The sequence below is a fragment of the Rhinolophus ferrumequinum genome, chromosome 19 (assembly GCF_004115265.2).
Source record: "Rhinolophus ferrumequinum isolate MPI-CBG mRhiFer1 chromosome 19, mRhiFer1_v1.p, whole genome shotgun sequence".
NCBI lineage: Eukaryota > Metazoa > Chordata > Mammalia > Chiroptera > Rhinolophidae > Rhinolophus > Rhinolophus ferrumequinum.
Window position 1 is genome coordinate 16,841,774 of NC_046302.1, and position 24,478 is coordinate 16,866,251.

Sequence of the window (24,478 nt, forward strand, 5' to 3'; positions counted from 1 at the left end):
TACTTACCTTACAGAATTTCACATGGTGAATTAGATTAAGTAGAAGGGAATATAGAAATTACAAGACTGACATCTCTTTTTATAGGGCTGTGAACAATTCAAATTATGGTTGGAGAGCCCTGAGATTATTAGCACGGAGAAGCCCTCATTTCTTCCAGCCAACAAACCAGCAGTTTAAAAGTTTGCCAGAATATCTTGAAAACATGGTAATAAAGCTAGCGAAGGAATTACCAGTAAGTATTATAATTTTTTTCGTATCCTTTAGTTGACGGTATGTTCTTTAAAACTACTATTTGAGCAAAGAGCTAAGTTCAGAGTTTAATCGTGAAAAAAAATTATATACCCCATGTTTTAAAATGATGAAAAAATGCACTTCAGTATACATTTTATAGGAAATACATAAACTGATAAAGTAACTTTAATAATTTTTATACAGCATGTAATATAATTAAGTCTGCAGTACTTTGAAGTAAACTATTATCGTTTTTCCTGTTTGTCAATCAATGCATTAAACTTTTAGCAGAGACAGGGTAGCAGAGGCAACCTGGCCTATCTACTCTGCTCTTTCACTACCATTTTCTCATTGTATTACTACCGTCTGGTGTAATGAAACCAAATAAATAGTGTGCATGAAACCAAATAAAGTTACTCAAGAATTTTTAAGGACAGTTGCTCCCCCAGTCTTTTCTAGACCATTGTTACTATATTCTCGGTATTTGAAAGTCATTTTACCATACTTTTTACTGGCTCCTTTCTTCCTACGTTGGGGGACAAAGGGAGACTTTCCCACTTTCAGGTCTTTTTGTCCACTCCTTCTCCAGGTCAACCCTGTCACCTATTTGGGACACTTAACCTGACATTCACGTTTAACACTCTCAGGGATAAAGTTTGGGCCCTGTACTTAGAATGTCACAACCACTCTTACCTAAACAAAACGGATCCTCAGTTATTTTAAAAGTTGGCATTCTTGTAAACATTCTTCTTACTCATTTTAGCCTCCTTCTGAAGAAATAAAAACAGGTGAGGATGAAGATGAGGAAGATAATGATGCTTTACTGAAGGAAAATGAAAGTAAGAATTGAATTTTCTTGGCTATTTTACAAAATTGGAAAAGATTGGGGTTCTTTGTTGAGAGGTACGTTATTTAATTTGATCTACTTCTCAACTTTTACCATGTTATCTCAGCTGTTTCTATAGTGAGGAATTTTAAAACACTGCTTGATCATAACTTTTAAAATATATTTTACACAATAAAATTTGGAAGTGATGAGAAGGAAGGTACTTCTCTTTAAAGGTGACTCATTCCTACCTCTTAATTCTTGCGGCGGGGGGATTAGAAGGGGCAGCTGGTTTCAGGAGAAACTTTCACAATTATAATAGAGGCAACAACTTTAGGTTTGGTTGATTTCCTACTGATCATGATCAATAAGAACAGTATTCAACCCATGGAAAATTAAAAAAAGGAATTGTTTGCCTTTTAAAATAAACCTTATTAAAGGTGATTAATATCTCAGTGGCATCTTCCCAGTTCTGTGTTATACTCTGAATTGCACATGTCCTTGTACTTCGTACATAATTTCATTCCCTGTGTTTTATAGGTCCTGATGTTCGGCGAGACAAACCTGTAACAGGGGAACAAATAGAGGTCTTTGCCAACAAACTGGGTGAACAATGGAAGATTCTGGCTCCCTACCTGGAAATGAAAGACTCAGAAATTAGACAGATTGAGTGTGACAGCGAAGACATGAAGATGAGAGCTAAGCAGCTACTGGTTGCCTGGCAAGATCAAGAGGGAGTACACGCAACGCCCGAGAATCTGATTAATGCACTGATTAAGTCTGGATTAAGTGACCTTGCAGAAAGTCTAACTAATGACAATGAGACGAATAGTTAGCTTATTTTTTTTTTATTAAAACTGTGATAAGATTTTGTTACCAAGCAGCATTTGATAAGAGGTCCACTGGTTTTGGTAAACAATAAACATTTTTATAACAGTTGTACAGTTGGCTGGTGCTCCAAGAACAACAGAACACATATTGGCTCTTGATAACTGACCTCAGGGTTTGGGGGAAAGGAGGAGGCAGGTTGGGAAAATGGCCAAAATAAAGTGACCTCAAGATCGTATATTTTTGTCATAAATGAAATGTGTAATGAAGTCAATAAGCAGTATTTATGGACCTGGTGTTTCCTATAAAATACACTGTGCCAAATTAGTTTCCTGCATGCCGTTAGTAGTTACAAAATTTAACTTGCTATTCTGAAAACCCCAGAATACCATTTTCTGAAACCATATGCCTGTTCTAGTCTTATTTATGTTTTAACTGGATCGGCAAACAGTGGTCTGTTCACAACCTGGTTTTATAGTAAAATTTACTGGCACACAGCCATATTAATTTAAGTATTATCTATGGCTTCTTTCACACTCCAACGGCAAAGTTAAATGGTTGCAACAAAGATGTTATGGGCTGCACATATGAAAAGGTTCACTATCTGGCCCACTATAGAAAATGTTCGCCAACCCCCAACTTTAAAAGAAATGGGGTCAAGTCTAAAACCTAGTTCTTTTAGCTTCACAAAAATTATTTAACCTCTCAAGTCTTTAAAATAGGGATGCATACCTCAGGGATTGTTGTGAAGTTCGAATGAAATGTCTGTGAAAGCACCCTATAAACAGCAAAAAAGCACTATGTAGTAATGGCTGGAGACAGTACTATCTACTTTCTCCTGTTCGCACATATAAGCATTACCTTTTAGAGGTCTAAGAGTAAGTAATCATTGTTTATTTTGAATTCTGAAGAGCAGCTACTAAATGCATCTTACACTAAAAATGTTCTTGCCTGGGCTTAATGTCACTAGCTATACAGTGTACAGTACAGCTCTAATATCAAAAGGGCCTCAGTGCTAGTGGCACAGCACATAAGGCACACTCGCGAGTCAAGACGTTTTCTCACCTGCTCTCAGAGACCTTATATGCAAGGCTGAATTCTAAAGTAGCCTTATTAGTTTAAAATAACACTGGTCTAAGTCCAATTTCTTATACTTAAAAAATCTTTGGAATAATGCTTTTTTTGATCAAATAAAATGAAGTTTTTTATAATGACAAGGAGTTAATTATAATTTTAAAACTCTAATTTCATACACAGCTTACTTTGTTCTAAACCTACCTCACCTGATCTAGTAGTTAAAGCATCCTGCAAATCAGAAAATCTATAAATTTTAATTGCTAAATTTATATCTTCAAAATTCTTCAGACCAAATAAGAGTGAATTAAAAAAAAACCTTGCAAACTTAACAAGCATCATACCAATATAAAAGAAACATTACAAGTCTTATGGTCTCATCCTTCCCCCATTCTCTTCTACACCCTCTCCCAAAGCAAACCAAGTACTGATTGCCAATAATTAAGTTTCTCTGAAGAAGCTGTTTACAAATAAGTTTCCCTGAAATGCTTATTTTACATCCTGTAGTGTTCTCAGATTATACCACACTGTTCAAACTTGAGAGGAAAATGGCCATTATTCTCTTACGAATCTGCTAGTTTTGAGTGCTGTGTTCTGCAGAGCATTAAAACTGCATAAGTAAGGATGAGATTTCATGATAATCCCCAAAACTTTGTTATAAACATCTAACTCAAAATCAGAGACAATTTAGGTAATATTCTATCATTTCTCTAGCAATCAATCAAGGCTCCTGAAACAAAGATGAGGAACTAATTAGAATATTAAAGAAATCTATCGTTGAAATACCTCATACTATTGGTATTTCTATCACTTTAAAAATCACTGATACTAAATTTTGAGATAGACATTAAGATTTTGGGAATTCAACAGGAGTGTAAAAAGAAACACTAACGGAGCTAAGGAACAGTTCTTACTGATAGCATCGTTGCATTCAGCATCCAAACAACTCCATTACATTCACAACTTTGTATTTCGTTTTAAACAGAATATAATGCTAGCACACACAGAAGGTAACATTTTTAAATGGATGTTTAACAGATTAAAACGAACCATCTGCAAAAACTAGGATTAAACATATCTGAACTTCAGCCAAGCTCCAACACTCTAGAGACAAAAGACTTGAGGTCAAAAACTGTTAATTCCCTTTTTTTTATTAAATATCCTCATTTTTCTAAAAATAAGCAACCAGAGCTTGTCAACATTTTTTAAGGTTGATTACTACAAAACCAATGCAAAGTTAAATGTACAAACCATAGTACATCAGAGACAGTAATAAATGTATAATCAAATGTACTATTGATCACAATTTATTTTAAAGTCATGAAAAGCCAGCAACTATCAGGCTGGACAAATACTTGATTGTCCCCATGTTGCCATGGGATGTGGACAGCAGCACTGAGAGCACAATGAGAGCAACACTTACTTCCTTTCCATCTTCCTGGGAAAATCTGTTAGGTAAGGCAAAGGATGGACAGCTACTGAATCACTTGTGGTGTGAACCATGCAAGAACAAATAACAGTAACAGGTGTGCAATAAACATCACATTGCTGAATCTTGGGCTGAAAAGGGCAGGGAAAAAACCATCATAGAAGGTAATAGTTGAAAGGCATTTCAACTCAGAAATTTTAAAAAAATTAATGAAAGGAATTAGCTTTTTAAAATGTCTTCCTGCCACCTTTAATACAGGGCAGCACAGTCCAAAGGCCATTTTTCTCTTTTCTATAATTTTTTTAGGCTGACACACGGAGTGGTCTGCTTCTGCCCTCTTTCGTTCCACATGAGGGGAAAGGAAACCACTTATGTATCTTCCTCTAAAGCTCTGGATTATAGAAATGATCAACAAATAACATTTATTTCACACCTAAGCATAAATAGCTAAAATGAAGATTACTGTTCACTTTCCTCTTCCATTATTTCAACTCTGCGAGGCCCATAGAGTAAAACATAAGCTATATGCCAGTCTCCACCACCAGAAAGCCGCAAGATGTCCTCTGGTGTCACAATGCTGACCTTATCATCGTCAAACTTAATCCATTCATCTAAAGAACAAGAGTGGAAAATAAAGTTAATATCACACAATTTTTCAGAGTTCCATTTCAAAAAAGGTACCAAGTAATGTTATGCACAGCAGTATTCCATCTACCAGATCAACAGTTCTCTAAATATGGTCCAGGAACTACTCAGGTTCAAGACTCCTTTCAGGAGTTCCGTGAAAGTTATGACTTTTTTTCATAACACTACTAAAGGATTAATTGCCTTTTCCCCTTCATTCTCTCAAGTGTGCTCGGGAATTTTCCATAGGCTACACAATGTGGATAAAGTAACAGATGGAATGCAGAAACTATTACGAGAATCTAGCTGTCTCCTATTAAGCCAGACAAAGACTTAAAAAGATGTAAACCAATGCCATTTCTTGCTAAATGTTTTTGGGGGAAAATATATTTTTTCAATGTTATTTATTTTAATATATAATGGGTTTATTACTGTCAGTTTTAAATGAATTTACTTCTGTTTTAATTTCTATTACAGTAAATAAGAGATATAATCATAAGCAAAAGCTCTTTGGAAAAGTCCTCAATAATTAAGAATGTATAGGGGTTCTGAGACAAAAAAGTTTAAGAACCACTGTGCTATAAAATGTATACTAAACAAACTGCTAAAATAGTATGTAACAATTGAAAAAAGTAGAATCTTTACCTTGTTTTCTTTTCACCCATGATACGTAATGTCCTGATGAGCTAGACCTTCCCTGATGTGTTAGCACTGCTTGTAAATCATAGTATCCACAATTATTGGAGCCAATGTCTAAAGAAAGATATAAATCCACTAATATTAAGCAATGAACAGATATGTACTTTCTTAAGCTAAATAACAAGCAAGAACAACTCTAAAGTTTAGCCTAGAGAAGACTATTCTAATATTAGAATCCAGTAAGATACTACTGTTCACTCAAGACTTTTTAAGAAGTATATCATTCATAGAACTATAAGCTTCAAAGAGTGACTTTTACTGTATGTAATATTAACATAAATTATACTTAAAGAAACCCAACTTTAAAAAAAAGCATTATATCTAAAAAGACATGGCAAGACTAATTTTACTTTAAAAAGTAACACACACGCGGACACACACGGTAACTCAATTGAAATGAAGATTTCACTTACCATCAGCAAAAGAAAAGGGCTCGTATTTAACTTCTTTCTGGGGACTACTCTTTTTGTCAGTCTGAGGAAAAATATGTTTAATTTTAAACCATGATATTTGAAATAAAATTTGCATTCTCAAAGAGTACAGGTTTCCCCACTATGTGAAAGTAGAGCATTCCTGTGAAAACTTTCATAAACCAAAATGGCATAAAGCGAAGAGCAGCTCCTGCTTTCTGAAAGTTCACATTATACTACTTCACTTTTACTGTAAGCGAAAGACCTACAGTAGTACAGTAATGGCTTTTCTTATAAAAGTGAAAATCCTTGGATTTCTTTTGGTTAGCAAAGACAGGTATGTCTTTCGTAAAATCACAGAGGTATACGCAAACTTTTAGAAAGCAGGGAATACCTGCATTCATTTCAATCGATATTTACCGTTTACAAGTGCAAAGCAACGAGGCAAAGACAAAATATGGTCTGCCTTACAAATTAGTAAAGTGATATAACTACAATTAACACAAAACAGGAAACCCAAAAGTCCTACACTTTAACAATATACAGTCTTGTATGTATAGTAACAGATCGTCTGATTACAGAACCAACACTAAACCACTAAGGCTAGAGCATATAGTAGTACGTATAAACAGTGCTTTAGGGTAGAAATAGAAAACCCAATTCTATAATTTTACCAAATATTATCAAACCACATATAAAATTGTTTTTTGTTGGAAAAAAAAAAACTGCCTCAAAAAAGAGAAGTTGAATTATTGCAATAATAATCTACAGAGAGTGCCAAAAAAAATGTATACACATTTTAAGAATGCAGAAGACGAACTTAAATAATATGAAGATTTTTGACTACATGGGTGGTCGGCAGCCCAAGCCCCCACATTGTATATATAATGTAATATCTATAGCAACCACAAATAAGCTATACAAAGAAATACATTCAAATATATTATAGATAAATCAAACTAGAATTCTAAAAAAATGTTCAAGTTATGTACAAGAAGGCAAAAGAAATGAAAATACAGAATAAAGATTTAATAGATTTAAACACTACCGTATCAGTAATTACATTAAGTGTAAATGGTCTAAATATATCAATAAAAGGTTAACGGATTAAAGAATATGACCCAACTATATGCTGTCCGTAAGAAACTCACTCCAAATATAACAGTCTGTGAAAATTTAATGTAGAAGGATGGAAAAAGGTATATCATGCAAACATTAACAAAAAGAAAGCATCAGTGGCAAATTAATGTAAGATAAAGTAGACTTCAGAGCAAAGAAAATTACCAGGGACAGAAAGGAATATTGTATGATAAAAGGGTCATTCCACCAACACAAAGCAATCCTAAATGTGTATGCACCAAATAAAAGAGCTATAAAACATGCAAAGCGAAAGCTGACAGAATTGAATGAGAAACATGCAAGTCCACAACATTAGCTGAAGACTTCACAAATCCTCTCTCAACAACTAATAGAACTAGACAGAAAAACAGCGAGGTTATAGAAAAATGCAACATCTCAAATCAACCATATCTAATCAATGTCTACAGAACAATCAACAACAGAACACACATTCTTTTCAAGTGCCCACAGAACATATTCCAAGATAGATCACATCATGAGCTATAAAGCAAATTTCAACAAATTTAAAAGCATTTAAATAACACAAGTATGTTCTTTCACTACAATGGAATCAAACTAGAATCAATTAACAGACAACAAAAATTTCCAAACATTTGGAAACTAAAGATATTAACAAATAATTCAAGGTCAAAGAGAAGTCTCGAGGAAAATAAATGATAATAATAATACAAGGAACAGAATGAAAGTGAAAATATAATACAGTGTACCTCGGTTTTGAACGTCTCCATTGACTAACATTTCAGTTTGTGAACGCCGTAAATTTTATGGATCTATGGTATCATTAGATAGTAAAATTCATGTTAAATTTTCAGTTGTAGGGGTTGATTTTAAAGATCTGGAACGGAGTAATCCATTTTGCATTACTTTCTATGGGGAAACCGCGCCTCAGTTTTTGAACATTTCCGAACTCTAATGGTCTTCCGGAATGGATTACGTTAGAAAACCAAGGTACCACTGTATAATAAAATTTGTAGGAAACAGTAAAAGAACTGCTAAATGCATACATTAGAAAATAGAGAAAAGTGTTAAAAAAAACCTAAGCTCCCACACCTTAAAAACCTGGAAGAGCACAATAACCCCAAAGCAAGTAGAAGAAAGTAAGTAACAGTAGAAATCAATAAAATTAGACACAGAAAAATAACAGAGAAAAACCAATGAAACAAAGAGCCAGTTCTCTAAAAGATCAATAAAATTGACAATCCTCTACCAAGACTGACAAATGAGGTTAAAAAGACACAAATTACCCATATCAGGAATGAACAGGGGACAGATATCACTACACACCCTGCAGACATCAAAAGAATAATAAAATAAATACTAGGGACAATTCTACACATAAAACTGATTAGCTGGATGAAATGGATCAATTCCATGTAATCACAAACTACCAAAACAAACCCAGTGAAACAGATTATTTGAATAGCTCATAACTACAGAGGGTGCCAAAAAAAATGTATACACATTTTAAGAAAGGAAAAAACTATGAAAATTGTAATACAATGAATGACGCTAGCATTCCTTTGACTAATGCCATCTTTTGAGCAAACCTCATACTACACACATTGCTACCGTAATTAATTCAACTTCTAAAAGTAATACATAGATAATATCTCTTAAAATGTGCACATTTTTTGGCACCCCCAGTATAAAAGTTGAATTTGTAATTTAACAACTCGTGAAAAAGAAATCTCCAGGCCCAGATTGTTGTACCAGACAATACTACCAAATATTTGAAGAAAATTAACACCAATTATTCTACACAATCTCTTTCAAAGAGGAAAAAGAAAAAACAGCTAATAAACCAGTTCAGCAAAGCAAAAGATACAAGATCAATACAAAGTCATTTGTAATAAATAGTCCAAAAATGAAATTAAGAAAGCAATGCCATTTACAAAAACATCAAAAAGAATAAGATACTTAGGAATTTAACCAAAGTAGCACAAGATTTTTACACTAAAAACTATAAAACATTGTTGAAAAAAAGACCTATAAAGAGAAAGATCCATCAAGTTCATGGATTGTAAGACTTAATACTATTAAAATAGCAATACTCCCCAAACTGATCTACAGATTTGATGCAATCCCTATCAAAATTCCACTTGTTTTTTTTAAAGAAATGGACAAAGTGATCCTAAAATAAATATGGAAATACAAGGGAATCAGAAGAGCCAAAAGAAGAACAAGAAGTTGGAAGGCTCATACTTTGCTACACTCCTTACTACAAAACTACACTAATCAAGACTGTGGTACTGGCATAAGGACAGACATATAAACCAGTGGAATAAAACTGAGAGTCCAGAAACATACATCTATGGTCAACTGATTCGCTACAAGGGTGCCAAAACCATTCAATGAGAAAAGAATAATCTTTTCAACAAATGGTGCTGGGACAACTGGACATTCATATGTAATAGAATGAATTTGGACCTGTACCTGATCCAATATACAAAAGTTAACCCTGAATAAATCAAAGACCTGCATGGAGGAACCAAAACTATAAAATTCTTAGAAGAAAACATAGGCATAAATCTTCAAGGCCTTTTGACTAGGCAATGGTTTCTTAGACATGACACCAAATGCAACAGTAAGCAAAAAAAAAAAAAAAAATGAATTACATCAAAATTAAAAGCTTTCCCTTTGCAAAATACCGTTAAGAGGATAAAAAGACAAAGCTACAGGCTGGGAGAAAATATTTGGCAACTTATGTATCCAACAAAGGACTAATATCTAGAATATAAAGAATTTTCAAAATTCAAGAGTAACAAAACAGCACAATCAGAAAATGGGTGGAAGGCATGAAGAGATATTTCACCGAAGAGGATATACAAATGCGAAATAAACACATGAAGACATGTTCAACTTAAGGAAATGCAAATTAAAACCACAATGAGGTATCACTGCAAACCTATCAAATGGCTAAAATAAAGAAGTGACACCACCAAATTCTGGCAAGAATGCAGAGTGGATTAGTCATATACTGCTGATGAGTACCTAAAATGGTACAGCCACTATGGAAAACATTTGACAGTTTCTTTAAAAACTAAGTATACAACTACCATGCAATCTAGCAATTACACTCCTGCGTATTTATTCCAGAGAAATGAGTATTTAAGTTTACACTAAAACTGGTTAAATGAATGCTTACAGCAGCTTTAATCCTAATAGACAAAACTGGAAACCATCTGTCTTTCAATGGGTGAATGGCTAAGCAAACTGTGGTATATCCTTATCCATATGGAATACTATTCAGCAATAAAAAAAAAAACTATTGCTATATGAAACAATCTCCAGAGAATTAATCTCTAGAGAATTATGCTGAGTGATAAACATCAATCCCAAAAGGTTACATAATATGATTCCATTTATTCCTTCCTTGAAATGACAAAACTACAGAAATGGAGAACAGTGATTGTGAGGAATCAAGGAGAGGGTAAGAGTAAAAGGAAAGTGGGTTTGGCTACAACAGGGCAATACTCCTATGAGGGATCTTTGTAATGATGGAAATGTACTGTATCTGGATTGTATCGATGTCAATATCCTGGTTGTGATATTGTATTATAGTTTTGCAAGATGTAACCACTGGGGCAACTGTGTCGAAGATGCTCCAGGTATCTTTGTATTATTTCTTAAAACTGCATGTGATTCTACAACTTTCTCAAAATAAAGTTTTATTTTTAAAAAATTGCTTCTCTCTCTCTCTCTCTCTCTGTCTCTGTCTCTCTCTCTCTCTTTCTCTCTCACAGTAACCTATTTTAAAATTTGATAGATTATATAATATCACAATGGAAATCTTTCTAATTACCAGCAAATACCATTTTGATTTTGAAGAAAAAAATGCAACATATAATTATTCAACTGCACTTTATCTGAACCCAAGACAATACAACGTGTTAAACACAAAGTTGTTAAGGTTAAGGTTATAATTTTAGCAGCTACAGGAATTCTAGCAGCATTTATTAAAAGATATGACTCAATTGTCACAGTGAGAATAACTGAATCAATATGTTGTACAACCAAGTCTATCTAAAAATAACTCCATGTCTTACAAGGAAAATAATAAAATATGCTGAAAATACTAGGCAAGATTTTATAGGGGGAAAGAAAATATTATGTTTATTCCACTATAAAGGACCCATTTATCATAACTATAGTTCTTTTTCTTATGCTAAAATACACCTAAAACTTTAAAGGCTTGCATCAATTTATGTGGGATTTGTGCATTTGCTAAATAAAACACAGGGTCATCCATTTTTACTAATAGATTAACAATACAAAGTAATTGTTGAACACTGATTGGATATTAAAATATTAAGATTAGAAAATCAGCAATAAGAACCTACTGTCTTTGTCTGCTGATTCACTTTTTTATCTTCTAGATCCTTGAATTTTGATCGAAAAGAGACCATTTTCTCTTGAAGTTCAGGTGTACATAGTTCATACACATCCAACATAAGAGGAAATTTAACATCCTACATACAAACCAGAAACAAAATAAAGTGTAAGAGACATAAAAGTAATTATTTAAAATACCTACCACACTTTTCAAGTAGCACTTTCATAATTCAACTCAAGTTGAAAATAAAATGCATAAAAATTGCTTGAAAATATCTATGCAGTTGAAAACATCATCGTGCTTATTTTCAATCTTGTCCTAACTTGAAGGTAAAAAATTTTTTAATATTTTTCTCCATTAAACATTTCAATCCATGAAACTGACCACAGAGGAGTTACCAAAATTTGTATGACAAAAGAAGCATTTGAGAAATATCAGACCAGTTGTTGTGAAAATAATGGATATCTAAAACCAGCAGAGGAGTCAATTTACAAATGGGGTCACACACGACTTTATGAAATTTGAAATACAATTTTACACAGGAACAGTGATATAGTTCAATAACTAATATTAATATATAAAGTTAACACTAGTAGATACTTCAACTACACTCAGCCTTTTCATTTAACACTAGGTATATTTGAAAATGTATTAAGAATTTCAGCTTAAGAGGCTAGAATTATATATATACCTCTTTCAAGGATCAGAGACTGGATATGTAGCAGTGCTATGGCTCAGTAACAGCTACCTCCTAAGGCTGGCCCCTACACTCTTGGGCACCGATAATTTAACACTCTCTCCTTTCACTTGGAAGAAAGGAACCGCCTAGAACAGACTACAGTGTGCTCTACTGTACCCTCCCCATCTCTAACCCCAAATCTACGAGATCAGTATCTCTGGAGCTGAGAACCTGGTCTAGGGCAGTGTTAATGGGGAATGGAGGGCATCAATCAGAATTATCTGGAAATCTTTTTAAAAATGTTAAGACCACTTAATCAGATACTGGGGGTTGGGGAGAAGCCAAGCATGCGTATGATTCAAAATAAAATGGACAACAGACAATTCCAATGCACATCTTGGTTAAGAACCATTTGTCTAAGTAATAAATTCCCTATTTATAGTATTTCAAAGAAAGTTTACCCTAAGGAATAAAGAAATCTACTGTAAGGGATTGCCTTCTGAGAATAATTAATCTTTTTATTATACTAAAGTGTTCATTACTAACCTTAAGAACTTTAGCATTCACAGATTCCTTCTCTTTATAAAAAAATCGAACCATCTGAATAGTCAAGTAAGCAGGTAGCCGGCTGATCTTGGACTGAGGAGAAAATGGAAAGAAATCCTATTTACATGCGAATACCACACAAGTTTTTAATTCCTTGGTTTGGTAAAAACAAAGACTGGGCAACATTAACTCACTGGAAAACTTTTAACGAAACGGAATTCAATTTCAAAAGGAATGCACAACTTACAGATTTGATGTACAAAGCATTTCTTTGCAATGTTGGAGACTGTTTGGTGATTTCTTCCTGAAGTCGCTAAAAAAAAGTAACAGAAAACCAAATGTTAGTTTTAAATAATACTTTTCTGCAAAACAGAATCACACCTGGTTCTTTTAAAAATTAGTACTACTTAATAGACAATACACAGTAAGGATATCAATGGATTTACACCAATGAGAAATAATTTGAATGAGGACAACGTGGGAAGACTTTTAAATATGGTTCAGTTCTTAAAAGCCATCAAAAAATGTATACTGGTGCGAACTCATCGGCATGTAAATGTTTTAAGCTTTTTAATTATGACCCAAATGTTACTCAGATTCTGAGAGTTTATACTGCATTTTATATGACATAAGAAAACCTTTTATGGCATTCCTCTACTTATGGTTTATTAGAATACTCATGTTAGAGGAAAATTAAGAGAATGTAGGAAGTCCATGTTCTTTATGCTTTATATTTAAACGTCTTCCAGAACCAATCAATTATTGTTAAATTTCATAAAAGTCATAACAAAAAAAATCTGTTAATCTAACGTATGTGAGAAAGCCTTTGGTTGTTTTATATGTCTTAATGATCATGTCTGCCTTTCTATTCCTTACGGCCTGTGTGCCACTGGGCAAGATAGTTTATCCCCTCTGGACATCATTTGTAAATGGTGATGAAAGTGTCAATATTAATTATAGTTCTGTTGTTAGTACATGTAGAAAACTTGGAAAACTAGCATATAGTCTCTGTTCAATAAACATTACCTACTATTTCTAATATCAAAAAAATTTAGCACTACTAATGTGCTCTGCTTTGAGAATACAAACATAGAGTTAAAACAATTTACTGTTAATGTTTATTCCAAGCATGTTAAACTTGTGTAAATAATTATTTAAAGTTTGATTTTTAAAAACTATTAATCTCATTACAAAAGGAATCACTGTGGAGTAGCTTTTTAACATTTAATCAAGTTTATTCAGCAGCAATGAAGTAAAGAAATGGTGAAGCCAATTACTCAAGAATAATCAGAAAAAATGACGATAAAGCATTTAAAAAATTACGAAGGCAAAAAATACAAAATCTCATATGTTTTTTAAGAAACTGTATCCAGTACGATGTTATTCATCAGGTAAGCTATACCTATTATTACCAACCCACTATTATCTACAAGTTCCAAGTATATTTGGTTTTCCTGGAATTTTATGAAATTATGAAGAAAAGATCAACCTGGAGAGTCCCTGCCAACACATTCCATACACTCCAATTAACACTTACACTTCACGTTTTGATGCCCTGAACCGTGCACGCCATTAATACACATATGTCATAGGACTCTTGGTGGTCAGCTAGTATTTGTAATGCTAGCTTACGTTAAATTATTTTTAATTTATAAAAATTAAAATGAACTTCTCTCAGAAGCCCATTATGCTTCACACCTCTCCTCTGTGCCACACAGCAAAGAATATCACTATTTATCTTATCTGCTTCTTAAGTCTACGTTTAGTAACCCTTCCCTTAACCCATCATATCCCAAACTGTAGATACGAGCTCCCAGATGACAAATTATCTTATCAATGTAATCCCTGCCCTAATTCATCACCTATCCTTCAAGAGCTGTGCATATTCCCCAAACCATGTCAAATTAATGTCAGCAAGCAAAACTATTCTATTTTATCAATCTGCTCATTGGAGTGCTTTCCTTAGTATGGCACTGGGGAAAGAGGGATAACTAAATAATTAGAGAAGCCAGTTCTAGAGCTGGCTCTGCCACACATCAATTAAGCCACACATCAATTAAATTCTAAGACCTCACGTGCAATACAGTACAATAGCAGAATGACTATATGTCCTGATTTGCACAGTACAACCCCAGCTTATACGGCATACTTATTAATATACCCACATCATAATACCCTCAAAGGCGTTCTGCAAGCCTCTTGTCACATATTACTCAACCAATCAATACAATCTGCACAATGACACCTTACTTAATATATACTGTTGATTCATTAACATAGAACTCACATGCAACTACACTAAAACTCATCCCTGAAACGAAGCTTATCTAAGAAAATTTATTTTCTCCTTAAGGTGTGTCACAGCCCTCGTGCACTCAGAACCCTAGGCAGCTCTTCAGCACTACGCCTGCAGGCCATTTTAAACAGCAAAATCATCAAAAAGCACAAAAATGCGAAAAATGTGGCACTAAAATGACTGCAAAAAGGACACTTGTTTATAGGATGAGAGCTGAAACAGAAGGCAGAGCATCACCTTTCTGGACTGCAGGTGGGACAGTGTGTGTCAGGCAACTCAAACTTTTTGCCACTTTGAACATGGAAAATGAATGACTATGGAAACACCATGATTACTGATGGCGGGATTACAAATAAATTTTACCAAGCAGGTGCAAATATGGAACCTGTGAAAAATGAGGATCAACTCTAATTATCCTTACCAATTTAAGTCCTGTAAAAAGATACTTGACTTCTTGATTGATAAAACAGCTAAGCTGAAGCTGATTTTCCTTTCCTTTAGTGACTTCTTCTTCTTCAGATTCTGTACATTTCATGCTTTGCAAAATCAGATAAGGAATATACTAACAGGCATTCAATTTATCATATAATCTTGAATATAGTAAGTTATCCTAATGTTATTAAAGTTAATAGCATCATTCATTAGTATTTAAAATATTGTGGTCTCCCAATAGAGATTTATTTCAACATACATAAAAACGTTCATTCACTTACCAACAATACTAAGTAATGAATGTATGCTAAAAGAATGAACTCTAAACAAATATAAGCTGCTATTTAAATGGTCTTAAAAACCCAAAGGCACATAAACAGGAATCTTTTCTAAGTTTCTGCCCATCTCCTAGAAAACAGAACTTCCCTAAATTCTAGTTTTACGAATTGGTTCAATCTCATGTATATAATTAATACACTCCATTTTATATAATTAAAAATTAATTCTCTATGAGGCAAATTAATGAGGTAGATTCTGCTGAAGATGTTCTTAGAAAAAAATGAATATCCTTAAAGTGTACATTTATCTAAACTTCAAGATCATTCCAATGGGTTTATTTTCCCAAATTCCTAATTTCCATGTTTCTCAGACATCATAACCTCTGAAGAATGTTTCTTCATACCCTACCCACCATTCCAATCAGTCAACACTATATCAATTCACTTCTGGTGTAAGCTGAGTAGTTTATACACATCTTGGCTCACAAGGATACGTAGTTTCAAACTCAACCCCAAAGAATTGATCAATTAAACTTTTCTTTTTAGAAGGTGTCACAGCTGATGCAGATGAAGAATCTGTCTGCAAAAATTAAAATGAAATAAAAATTCCAATTTTACTCTATAGATATTAATGTACATTTTCTCCCCCACAATCATTTAGTAATACATATTTAAGCTTTTTAAAACGTAATCTCTTTCTGTAAAATCTTTCTACTGTTCAAAAAAACATTACCAAAAGACTACAGATGTTCAATAATATTAATTAAGTTTAATAAAAATAAATTGAATTCAAGTGTGAAATTCAACCTTTCAAATTCTAACTACAGATTAAGCATCTAAATAGTACTCAAGTACATGTCTGTCTATTAAGATGAATTTATTTCAAGTCTTTGGTGTGGGGCTGAATCAAGGTATAATGAAAATCTAAATCACAAATATATTTCAATTACCTCTTTAATAGAATCATCCTCTATGGCTTCCAATTTCTGTTGCAATACCCGCATCATTTGTATCCAACATTCATTAGCATCCTAAATTTAAAAATGACATAGTAAGTACTCCTGGCTGTGACAATGTTTGGTCTATAGAATCCTTCCAAAATAACTAGTTTCTTTAAAGAAGTGGAAGCTGTTAAAATGTTAAGCCAAATTAGGTATCTTCAAAACAATGAAACATTCCAAAATAGTTTATTCATTCATAAAAGAGATGTTTCTGAACTCCTAATTATGCTAAATATTTACTGTTCTGGACACTAGGAATACATAGCAATAAAAAAATAGAAAAAGTCCTAATGGGAAACATAGATAAACAAAATATAACATAAATTCAAGTAAAGAGGAAGATTATTAAGGAAAAAAAGGCAATACAGGAGCAGAAGGTGATCAGGGGAAGGAAAGTATGTTATCTTAACAGGATAGTTAAGGAAAACCTTGACTATTTGAGCAGTTGAGACCAGAACAAGGTAAGGGGGAAAGCCATGCATATATCTGAGAGCCAAAGAAACAAGAGCAAAGGCCCCGCAGAAAGAGGATATCTGGAGGGTTTAAAAAACTGCAAGAAGACAGTGCATCTGGAGAGAAGTGAGCAAGGAGAGTGGCACATGATGAGTTCAGAGAGGTAGCCAGGAACTAGATTATTTAGGATTATTTAGGATTTAGATTATTTAGGGATAGAGAAGTACTAGGAAGTATTGAACAAGGGACCAACATAATTTTATTTACATTTTAGAAAGGATTCTGGGGACTGTATGGAGAAACACGGCATAGGGACAAAAGCAGGATCAAGATGATCAGTTAACAGACTATTGCACCACAACAGGCAAGAGCTAATAGTGGTGTGAACCAGAGAGGACTGATCTTTGTATTTCCAAATATACTCCAATTAAGAGTATGTATAGGAAACCTAAGTGTTACATTTACAAAATGAAAGCCAAGAACCTTGACCTGATTACCTGTTGAAGATACTGTCCTTGATCGCCCTTCTCTGCAAACTGTGGAAAAGCCATGTGCAAAAACTGCAGTAGGATAATAGGTGGAATACTAGAAGAAGTTTTATCCATGGAATCAAACAAATCTCTAAGGGCTTAAACACAAAGCAAACAGTACTTTAGTAAAATAGTGGCATATTTAATACATGCTACTGTAAATCAAATCTCAACTACTATAAACAAAAAACTGCTTAATAACTATTTTTAAGTATATCGATTCATTTTGCAATTGTTGAATTCCTAATAAGATTTGTTTTTAAATCTTAAAGAACTCACCAGAAGACTTTATACTGCAATCACTAGCTATAAACAACTTCTGAGCCCTGCCCGACCCTCTCTCCCCTTGCCAGCCTTTGTCTTCTCAAAGCAGGGTATGTTCATTCAATAGAGAACCACCTTTGTCTAGGATCAAACAGGTATAATGTTACTGCTCTGCCACTATGCTGTTCTCAGGCCATTGGATCACCACTCCCACCCTACTCCCCTTTAAGCCCATACTTGGTTCCCATCTACTGAACTCCTGAATATATGAAATCTGGCTCCTTAAACATACTTCCTGATTCTACTGAACAGCTAAGAACCAAAACTGATTTGCCTTCTTCAAAATCTTTCCACTGCTCCTCCACTCTCAAATTCCTAAGTCCATGGTCATGGATTCAGCCCTGCTCTTGGTAGTTCAGAATACTTTTTCCTCTGCTGATTTCTAGCTACCATATCTTGTCCTTATTTCGCGCACAGCAAAACTCCAATCTAGCTTATCTCGACTTGTTTTGTTAACTAAGATGTGAAATGTTATCAGTCTGTATACAGACTGAAACCCAGCAAACACTCCAAGATCTCAGCACAAAGCAAGTGCTCAATAAAATGCTCCTGAATAAAACAACTAAACACACTGAAAAATATTTTTGGAGGGCTGCAATTTAAGCATTACTATCAAGCTAATTATTTTTAAAATTTAAAAAAAAACCTAAATTGTAATAACACTTTAAAGTACATGCTACTCAAAGATTATTTAAGATTATTTAATATATACCATGAACAGAGTATCTCAAAGTATTTCATTAGTTTGAAAAAAGGTCAAAAACACATTACACATTAAAAGAGACGAATGAGACTTGACAACTAAATGAAATGTGTGATCCTAAACTGGCTCCAGACGCAAAAAAGAAAAACAACTTCACAATGGGCAATACTGGCAAACTCTAAATAAAGCTTGTATTTCAGAGTACTGTTATCAGTGTGAAACTCCCAGATTTTGAAAAATGGTAAGTCTTGTGGTTATGAATGACCTTACTCTTAGGAAATACATACTGAAGTTTTCAGTAATAAAAACCATGTCTGCAACTTACTGTCAAATAGTTCAGAAAAAAACAACATGCATTATAGAGAATGATGAACCAGATGTTACAAAAAATTCGTAACTGGTGAATTCTTGCAAATTTTCTGTAAATTTAAATTTAATTCAAAATAAAAAAGTCAAGAACAGTATATTTCATTCCCATCAATACAACAAGCCTGCGATACCAAAGAAGTTGTTGAAATTCTGAGTTACTCTTAGATACACAAGCAATCAAATGAACTAGATATAATTGATCACATTTTCTCATTAAAAACTTAATTCAACAAATAATCTACTTTAAGAAAAAAAGAAGAAAATCTCTCTAACTCCAAATGATGCAAAGAAACCTACTGTTTATAGTATTCAAAGTTAATGGTTAGCTACAGTGAGATACCACTTCAAACCCCTAGAATGGCTATAATCAATCAAAGACAAACAATACCAAGTGTCAGTGAGAATATAGAGAAATTGGAACCCTCATATATGCTGGGAGCAATGTAAAATGATGCAGCTGCTTTGGAAAAGTCTAGCAGTTTCTCAAAAGGTTAAATATAGTTACCATATAACCCAACAATTCCACTCCACCATATAACCCAACAATTCCACTCCTAGATATTAACCCAAGAGAAATGACAACATATGTCCACACAAAGACTTGTACACAAATATTTAGCGATACTTAACAACAGTCAAAAAGTGGAAACCACCCAAATGTCTTTCAATAATAAAAGGACAAACAAAATGTGGTAGATCCGCACAATGCAATCTTATTCAGCAATAAAAAGGAATAAAATACTGATACATGCTATAATGTGGATGAATCTTAAAAACATTCTAAGTGAAAGAAATCATTCAAAAAAGACCACATATTGTATCACTCCATTTACATGAGAAGTCCAGAATAGGGAAATCTATAAAGGCTAACAGCTGATTGGTGTCTGCATAGGGCTGGGAGTGGTGTGGGGCAAACGGGATGACTACTAAAGGTTATAATTTCTTTTTGGAGTGATGAAAATGTTCTAAAATTGAGTGTGGTGAAGGATGCAAAACGCTGAATATACGAAAAACAACAGTGAATTGTACACTTTAAATGGGTGAATTATATAATGTGAATTAAATCTCAATAAAGCTGTTACCAAAAAAACAAAACAAACAATAGCTGTGAGAACCTATCAATCTAGCCCAATGATTTAATAGTGCTCGTCTGTAAAACTGTCCCAAAATTAGGTAAGAGATACATGGATTCATGTAATGAAGAAATAAGTTATTTCTATCCTTTAAGAATGTCTATTTCTCCTCATTCCCCATAGGCCAGTTCTTTACACTAATACCCACTGAGACTCTTTTATAATGATCACATCAACTATAACAAAACCTACTTTACTACTAGAACTTAAAGCCAAAATTATAATTTAATCCAAAATATCTAAAGACTGTTTTTCAAAAAGGAGACACATCACTGGTTTCTAATTTGGATAATAAAGTATGCCCCCAGTTGTTTAATATAAGTACTCCAATTTTAATGTTTTATAAAACACATTTTGTAAACTGAAAGATACTAAACAAACTTTTAAGTGAAAAATAACATTCATTGAGTACTATACTTCCTCTCAAAAAGTAGTATGTTTAAGATACTGACCTGCAGTAATATACTGTGCTGAAGCCATTTCCCCTGAAGCTCTCAAAGCACCAGCATACCTAGGGAAATTAAGGCAGAATTAAATAATAGGATTCAATTCATTCTGAAACTCAAATGAGAAGAAACCAGTTGAAAAGACTTATTATGACACCCTCATCTGCAAGTTTCTCAGAGTTGTTCAACCTCTCTATTTTCTTCTCTTCTGGTCTTGTTCCTTTAAGCATTATATGGGCAAAAAGGAGCACTTAAAAAAAAGGAAACTTAGATGAATAAAGCCTACTTTAAATTCTTTCCCCTTGTCTAACTCATCTATAACAAACATTTTCTGAAAATAGTGTAAAACAAAAAAGTACACCTTAACTGCCCATTATTACGAAGAAAATAAAATCCAATTTCAGAAATAATGAAAAAAAAGGCATTAGAACAAAAACATTAAATCAAAATCAATACACCTACATTCAGCACTAACGTGCTAAATAAAAGAAGCTAGTCACAAAAAAACCGTATGTTATTATAATTCCTTTTATATGAAATATACAGAACAGGCAAAACTATAAGACAAACAGTACCATAATAGTTGCCTAGAGCTGCAGGTAGGAGGGGTATAAGGAGTGACTGATAATGAGTATGAGGTTTCTTTTGGGGGAGGGGAATATTCTAAAATTAGATGTGGTGATGGTGAATATAATAAAGACCATTTAATTGAACACGTTAAAAGAATGAATTGTACAATAAATGAATTATATCTCAATAAAGCTGCTAAAAATATATGTATACAAAACAACACTACTCACCCAAATGTGAACCTCCCTCACCCAAAGAAGACTTAAAACATTTATCTTGTCTTACCTTTTAAGGGCATTTTTGAGTTCAGGCACAGACCGAATACATTGAACTGTAGCATTCATATAACAAGTGTTACCAAGGTTTGTCAATCCACATGGTAATTCCATCTGATTTAAAAAAAAAAAGGATTAAATCATTTTTACAAAATGACACAGCATATATAAATCACTAAATTTCACCCTTTGAAGCAAGTACAATTTACCAGTTCATACCAATTTATGTTCCACCTTTATCCTAAAGTAACATGTTTTATTTCCCCAACCAAAATTTTTACTTGTTATCATACTGACAATCATTCTATGTTTTAATTCCCTTCTTAAAAATAATAAGAGGACAGTCATGTCCATCCTGCCCCCTTTGCAGGCTTATCATTAGAACATGGTAACAAACATACATAGAAACTCTTCAAAAAAGAAAAAAAAATGGTAACAGTACTATGTAAATGCTGGATGGTAAAAATAATATAATAACATTTGACAAGTATGTGTTGCCCAGTTTCTTAATCAATGTTGCATTTAAATTAAGATTAAACTGTATGTATTTTTAACATGGAAGGTTTTATGAATTTAAATATCCCAGCATTTAAACTACGTAACCATTCTGACTCTGTTTTCCCATAAAAATAATAAAACACTTAAATAGTGCTGACTACCCACCACATATTTATTGTTATTAATTGACTTTATAATGAATTATCCAATTATAGAAGGACCCTAAAGCCAATTTCAAAAATAAAACTTATTTACTGCCTAAAACATACATCTTGATATTAAATCTTAAAAACATTCAGATGCTACTTTCTGAGAGGCACCTTAGTAACTGTACTTCTAAAAAGTAGTGATCAACTATATAACATATGGTTCGTCTTACAGCAGATGCTAACTGTTCTTCTGTCATATCTTCTACGAAGACAGTTTTGGCTGAGGGTTCCTCAGGAAGAGCATCCGCTGATCCCATCATTAGTAGAGTCATTCCCTAGTTTTTTAAAAAAATTAATTTCATAAAAATGCTCAAAAGTTGATGTTTATGTCCATTGAAAGAAGTCAGACATAGAAAAACACATATTGCACGCTTCTAATTGCCAGAAAAGGTAAATCTATAGAGGCACGACATAGAATAGTAGGTGCTAGAGCTGAAGGTGGGAAGAGGGGGTGACTTTAAAAGTGACACGCATTTCTTTCAGGGTGATGGAAATGTTCTAAAATTAGATTGTGGTGAAGGTTCCACAACTCTGTAAATATACCTGAATTGTTTAAAAAAATAAAAAGTACTAAAATGGCTGCTTCAAGCCAGAGGTCACCTGCTTATGTGCAAAGGAGCAGGAAGGAGTAAACTTTTCAGAGTGCTGGAACATCTGTATCTTGATAGTGGTGGTGGATACACGATTGTACAAAACCTAATTCATCAAACTGTATACTAAAAATAGGTGAATTTTATTCTATATAAATTATATATCAATAAAGCTAAGGAAAAAAATTAATATTGCCATTAAAAACGTTGAGAATGTTTACAATATTGGAGAGGAGGGAATTCTTCAAATGATCGTTAACATTTAGTGGTATAATTTCTTCCCATAACAAATAAACTAAGCACTGATAAGACTCCTTCTGTAAATTTCTATTATGTAACTGTGACCATTATTTACATGTGAACTGAACTATTTTGAGAATACTGCAATCTCCATTATTGGAAAACATCAAACCAGACACATAAATAAGTTCAAAATATCCAATTTTATAATTCTACATATCATTAACCAAGGGAATACTTATAGTCAATATATAGGTAACATTTCATACAATAGAAGAACAAGGAAGACACTGTGCCCCTAAATGTCATAATCCTGAAATGTGAACATCTTACTCAATATCTTAACTGGAAGACATGAACACATGAAACAAAGAAAAGGGTTGGGAAGTTTAAAAAAAAAAAGCCAGAAGTGGAGATTTAAAAACAAGAGAAAAGATAGTGCTCGCTTCGGCAGCACATATACTAAAAATTGGAACGATACAGAGAAGAAAAGCATGGCCCCTGCGCAAGGATGACACGCAAATTCGTGAAGCGTTCCATATTTTAAAAAAAAGAAAAAAAGAAAAAAAAAGAAGAAAAACAAGAGAAAAGATAAAAATACCCAGATGAGGATTAAAATTAGGAAGTTAATAAGGTCAACAAAATCATAGTCTTAGAGAGTACCTATTGTGTTTCCCCGAAAATAAGACCTAGCCAGACAATCAGCTCTAATGAGTCTTTTGGAGCAAATATTAATATAAGACCCGGTCTTATTTTAATTACTATAATACCTGGTCTTATGTCATATAAGACCAGGTATTTATTATATTGTATTAACTATATTAATTATACTACATTAATTATATTAATTATATTAAAAGACACATTAGAGCTGATGGCTAGGTCTTATTAAAAGACACATTAGAGCTGGTGGCTAGGTCTTATTTTTGGGGAAACATGGTAGGTTGAAATCTAATAATCTTCATTCTATCATCACCTGTTATTTTTACATAAACTTTCTATAAGATAATGGCAAAGCAGTTCTAAACCATCACTAAAGAATCTTTTTCCAAAGACAACTCTCTCAGGAAAACAAAATATTTAAAAAACATATTAGCAATAGCCAGTCAAAAAACATTAGGTTGGTGCAAAAGTAATTGTGGTTTGAAAGGTTAAAAACAATTGCAAAACCGCAATTACGTTTGCACCAACCTAATACAAAAGAAAAGAAAGAATACCAACAAATATCTAAAGTAAACATAACAAGAAATATGTAATAAGAAAACTATAAAGTTTGCTTAGGGATATAGAAAAACACCTAAATAAATTGAA

General features: G+C 33.2%; 2 protein-coding genes and 1 non-coding gene across 3 annotated transcripts in view; 2 read left to right on the top strand and 1 right to left on the bottom strand.

The window, feature by feature from the left end:
- Nucleotides 1-3,957, top strand: part of THOC1 (THO complex subunit 1) — a 47,395-nt gene extending 43,438 nt beyond the window's left edge. The window contains exons 19-21 of the mRNA XM_033087704.1: nt 86-233; nt 996-1,071; nt 1,599-3,957. Of these exons, the coding sequence (XP_032943595.1) occupies nt 86-233; nt 996-1,071; nt 1,599-1,894 (520 nt within the window). The 3' untranslated portion in view covers nt 1,895-3,957. The remainder of the gene's footprint in view (nt 1-85; nt 234-995; nt 1,072-1,598) is intronic.
- A 133-nt stretch (nt 3,958-4,090) lies between these two features.
- USP14 (ubiquitin specific peptidase 14) overlaps nt 4,091-24,478 on the bottom strand; it is a 30,953-nt gene continuing 10,565 nt past the window's right edge. The window contains exons 4-16 of the mRNA XM_033087705.1: nt 22,508-22,612; nt 21,641-21,744; nt 20,792-20,850; nt 17,778-17,908; nt 16,777-16,857; nt 16,321-16,406; nt 15,538-15,652; nt 13,068-13,133; nt 12,821-12,913; nt 11,603-11,731; nt 6,126-6,186; nt 5,659-5,766; nt 4,091-5,000 (exon numbers count right to left, since the gene is read on the bottom strand). Of these exons, the coding sequence (XP_032943596.1) occupies nt 4,849-5,000; nt 5,659-5,766; nt 6,126-6,186; nt 11,603-11,731; nt 12,821-12,913; nt 13,068-13,133; nt 15,538-15,652; nt 16,321-16,406; nt 16,777-16,857; nt 17,778-17,908; nt 20,792-20,850; nt 21,641-21,744; nt 22,508-22,612 (1,290 nt within the window). The 3' untranslated portion in view covers nt 4,091-4,848. The remainder of the gene's footprint in view (nt 5,001-5,658; nt 5,767-6,125; nt 6,187-11,602; nt 11,732-12,820; nt 12,914-13,067; nt 13,134-15,537; nt 15,653-16,320; nt 16,407-16,776; nt 16,858-17,777; nt 17,909-20,791; nt 20,851-21,640; nt 21,745-22,507; nt 22,613-24,478) is intronic.
- LOC117012000 (U6 spliceosomal RNA) lies at nt 23,606-23,713 on the top strand. The gene has a single exon (XR_004421082.1). It is a non-coding gene; the product is annotated as a U6 spliceosomal RNA (small nuclear RNA).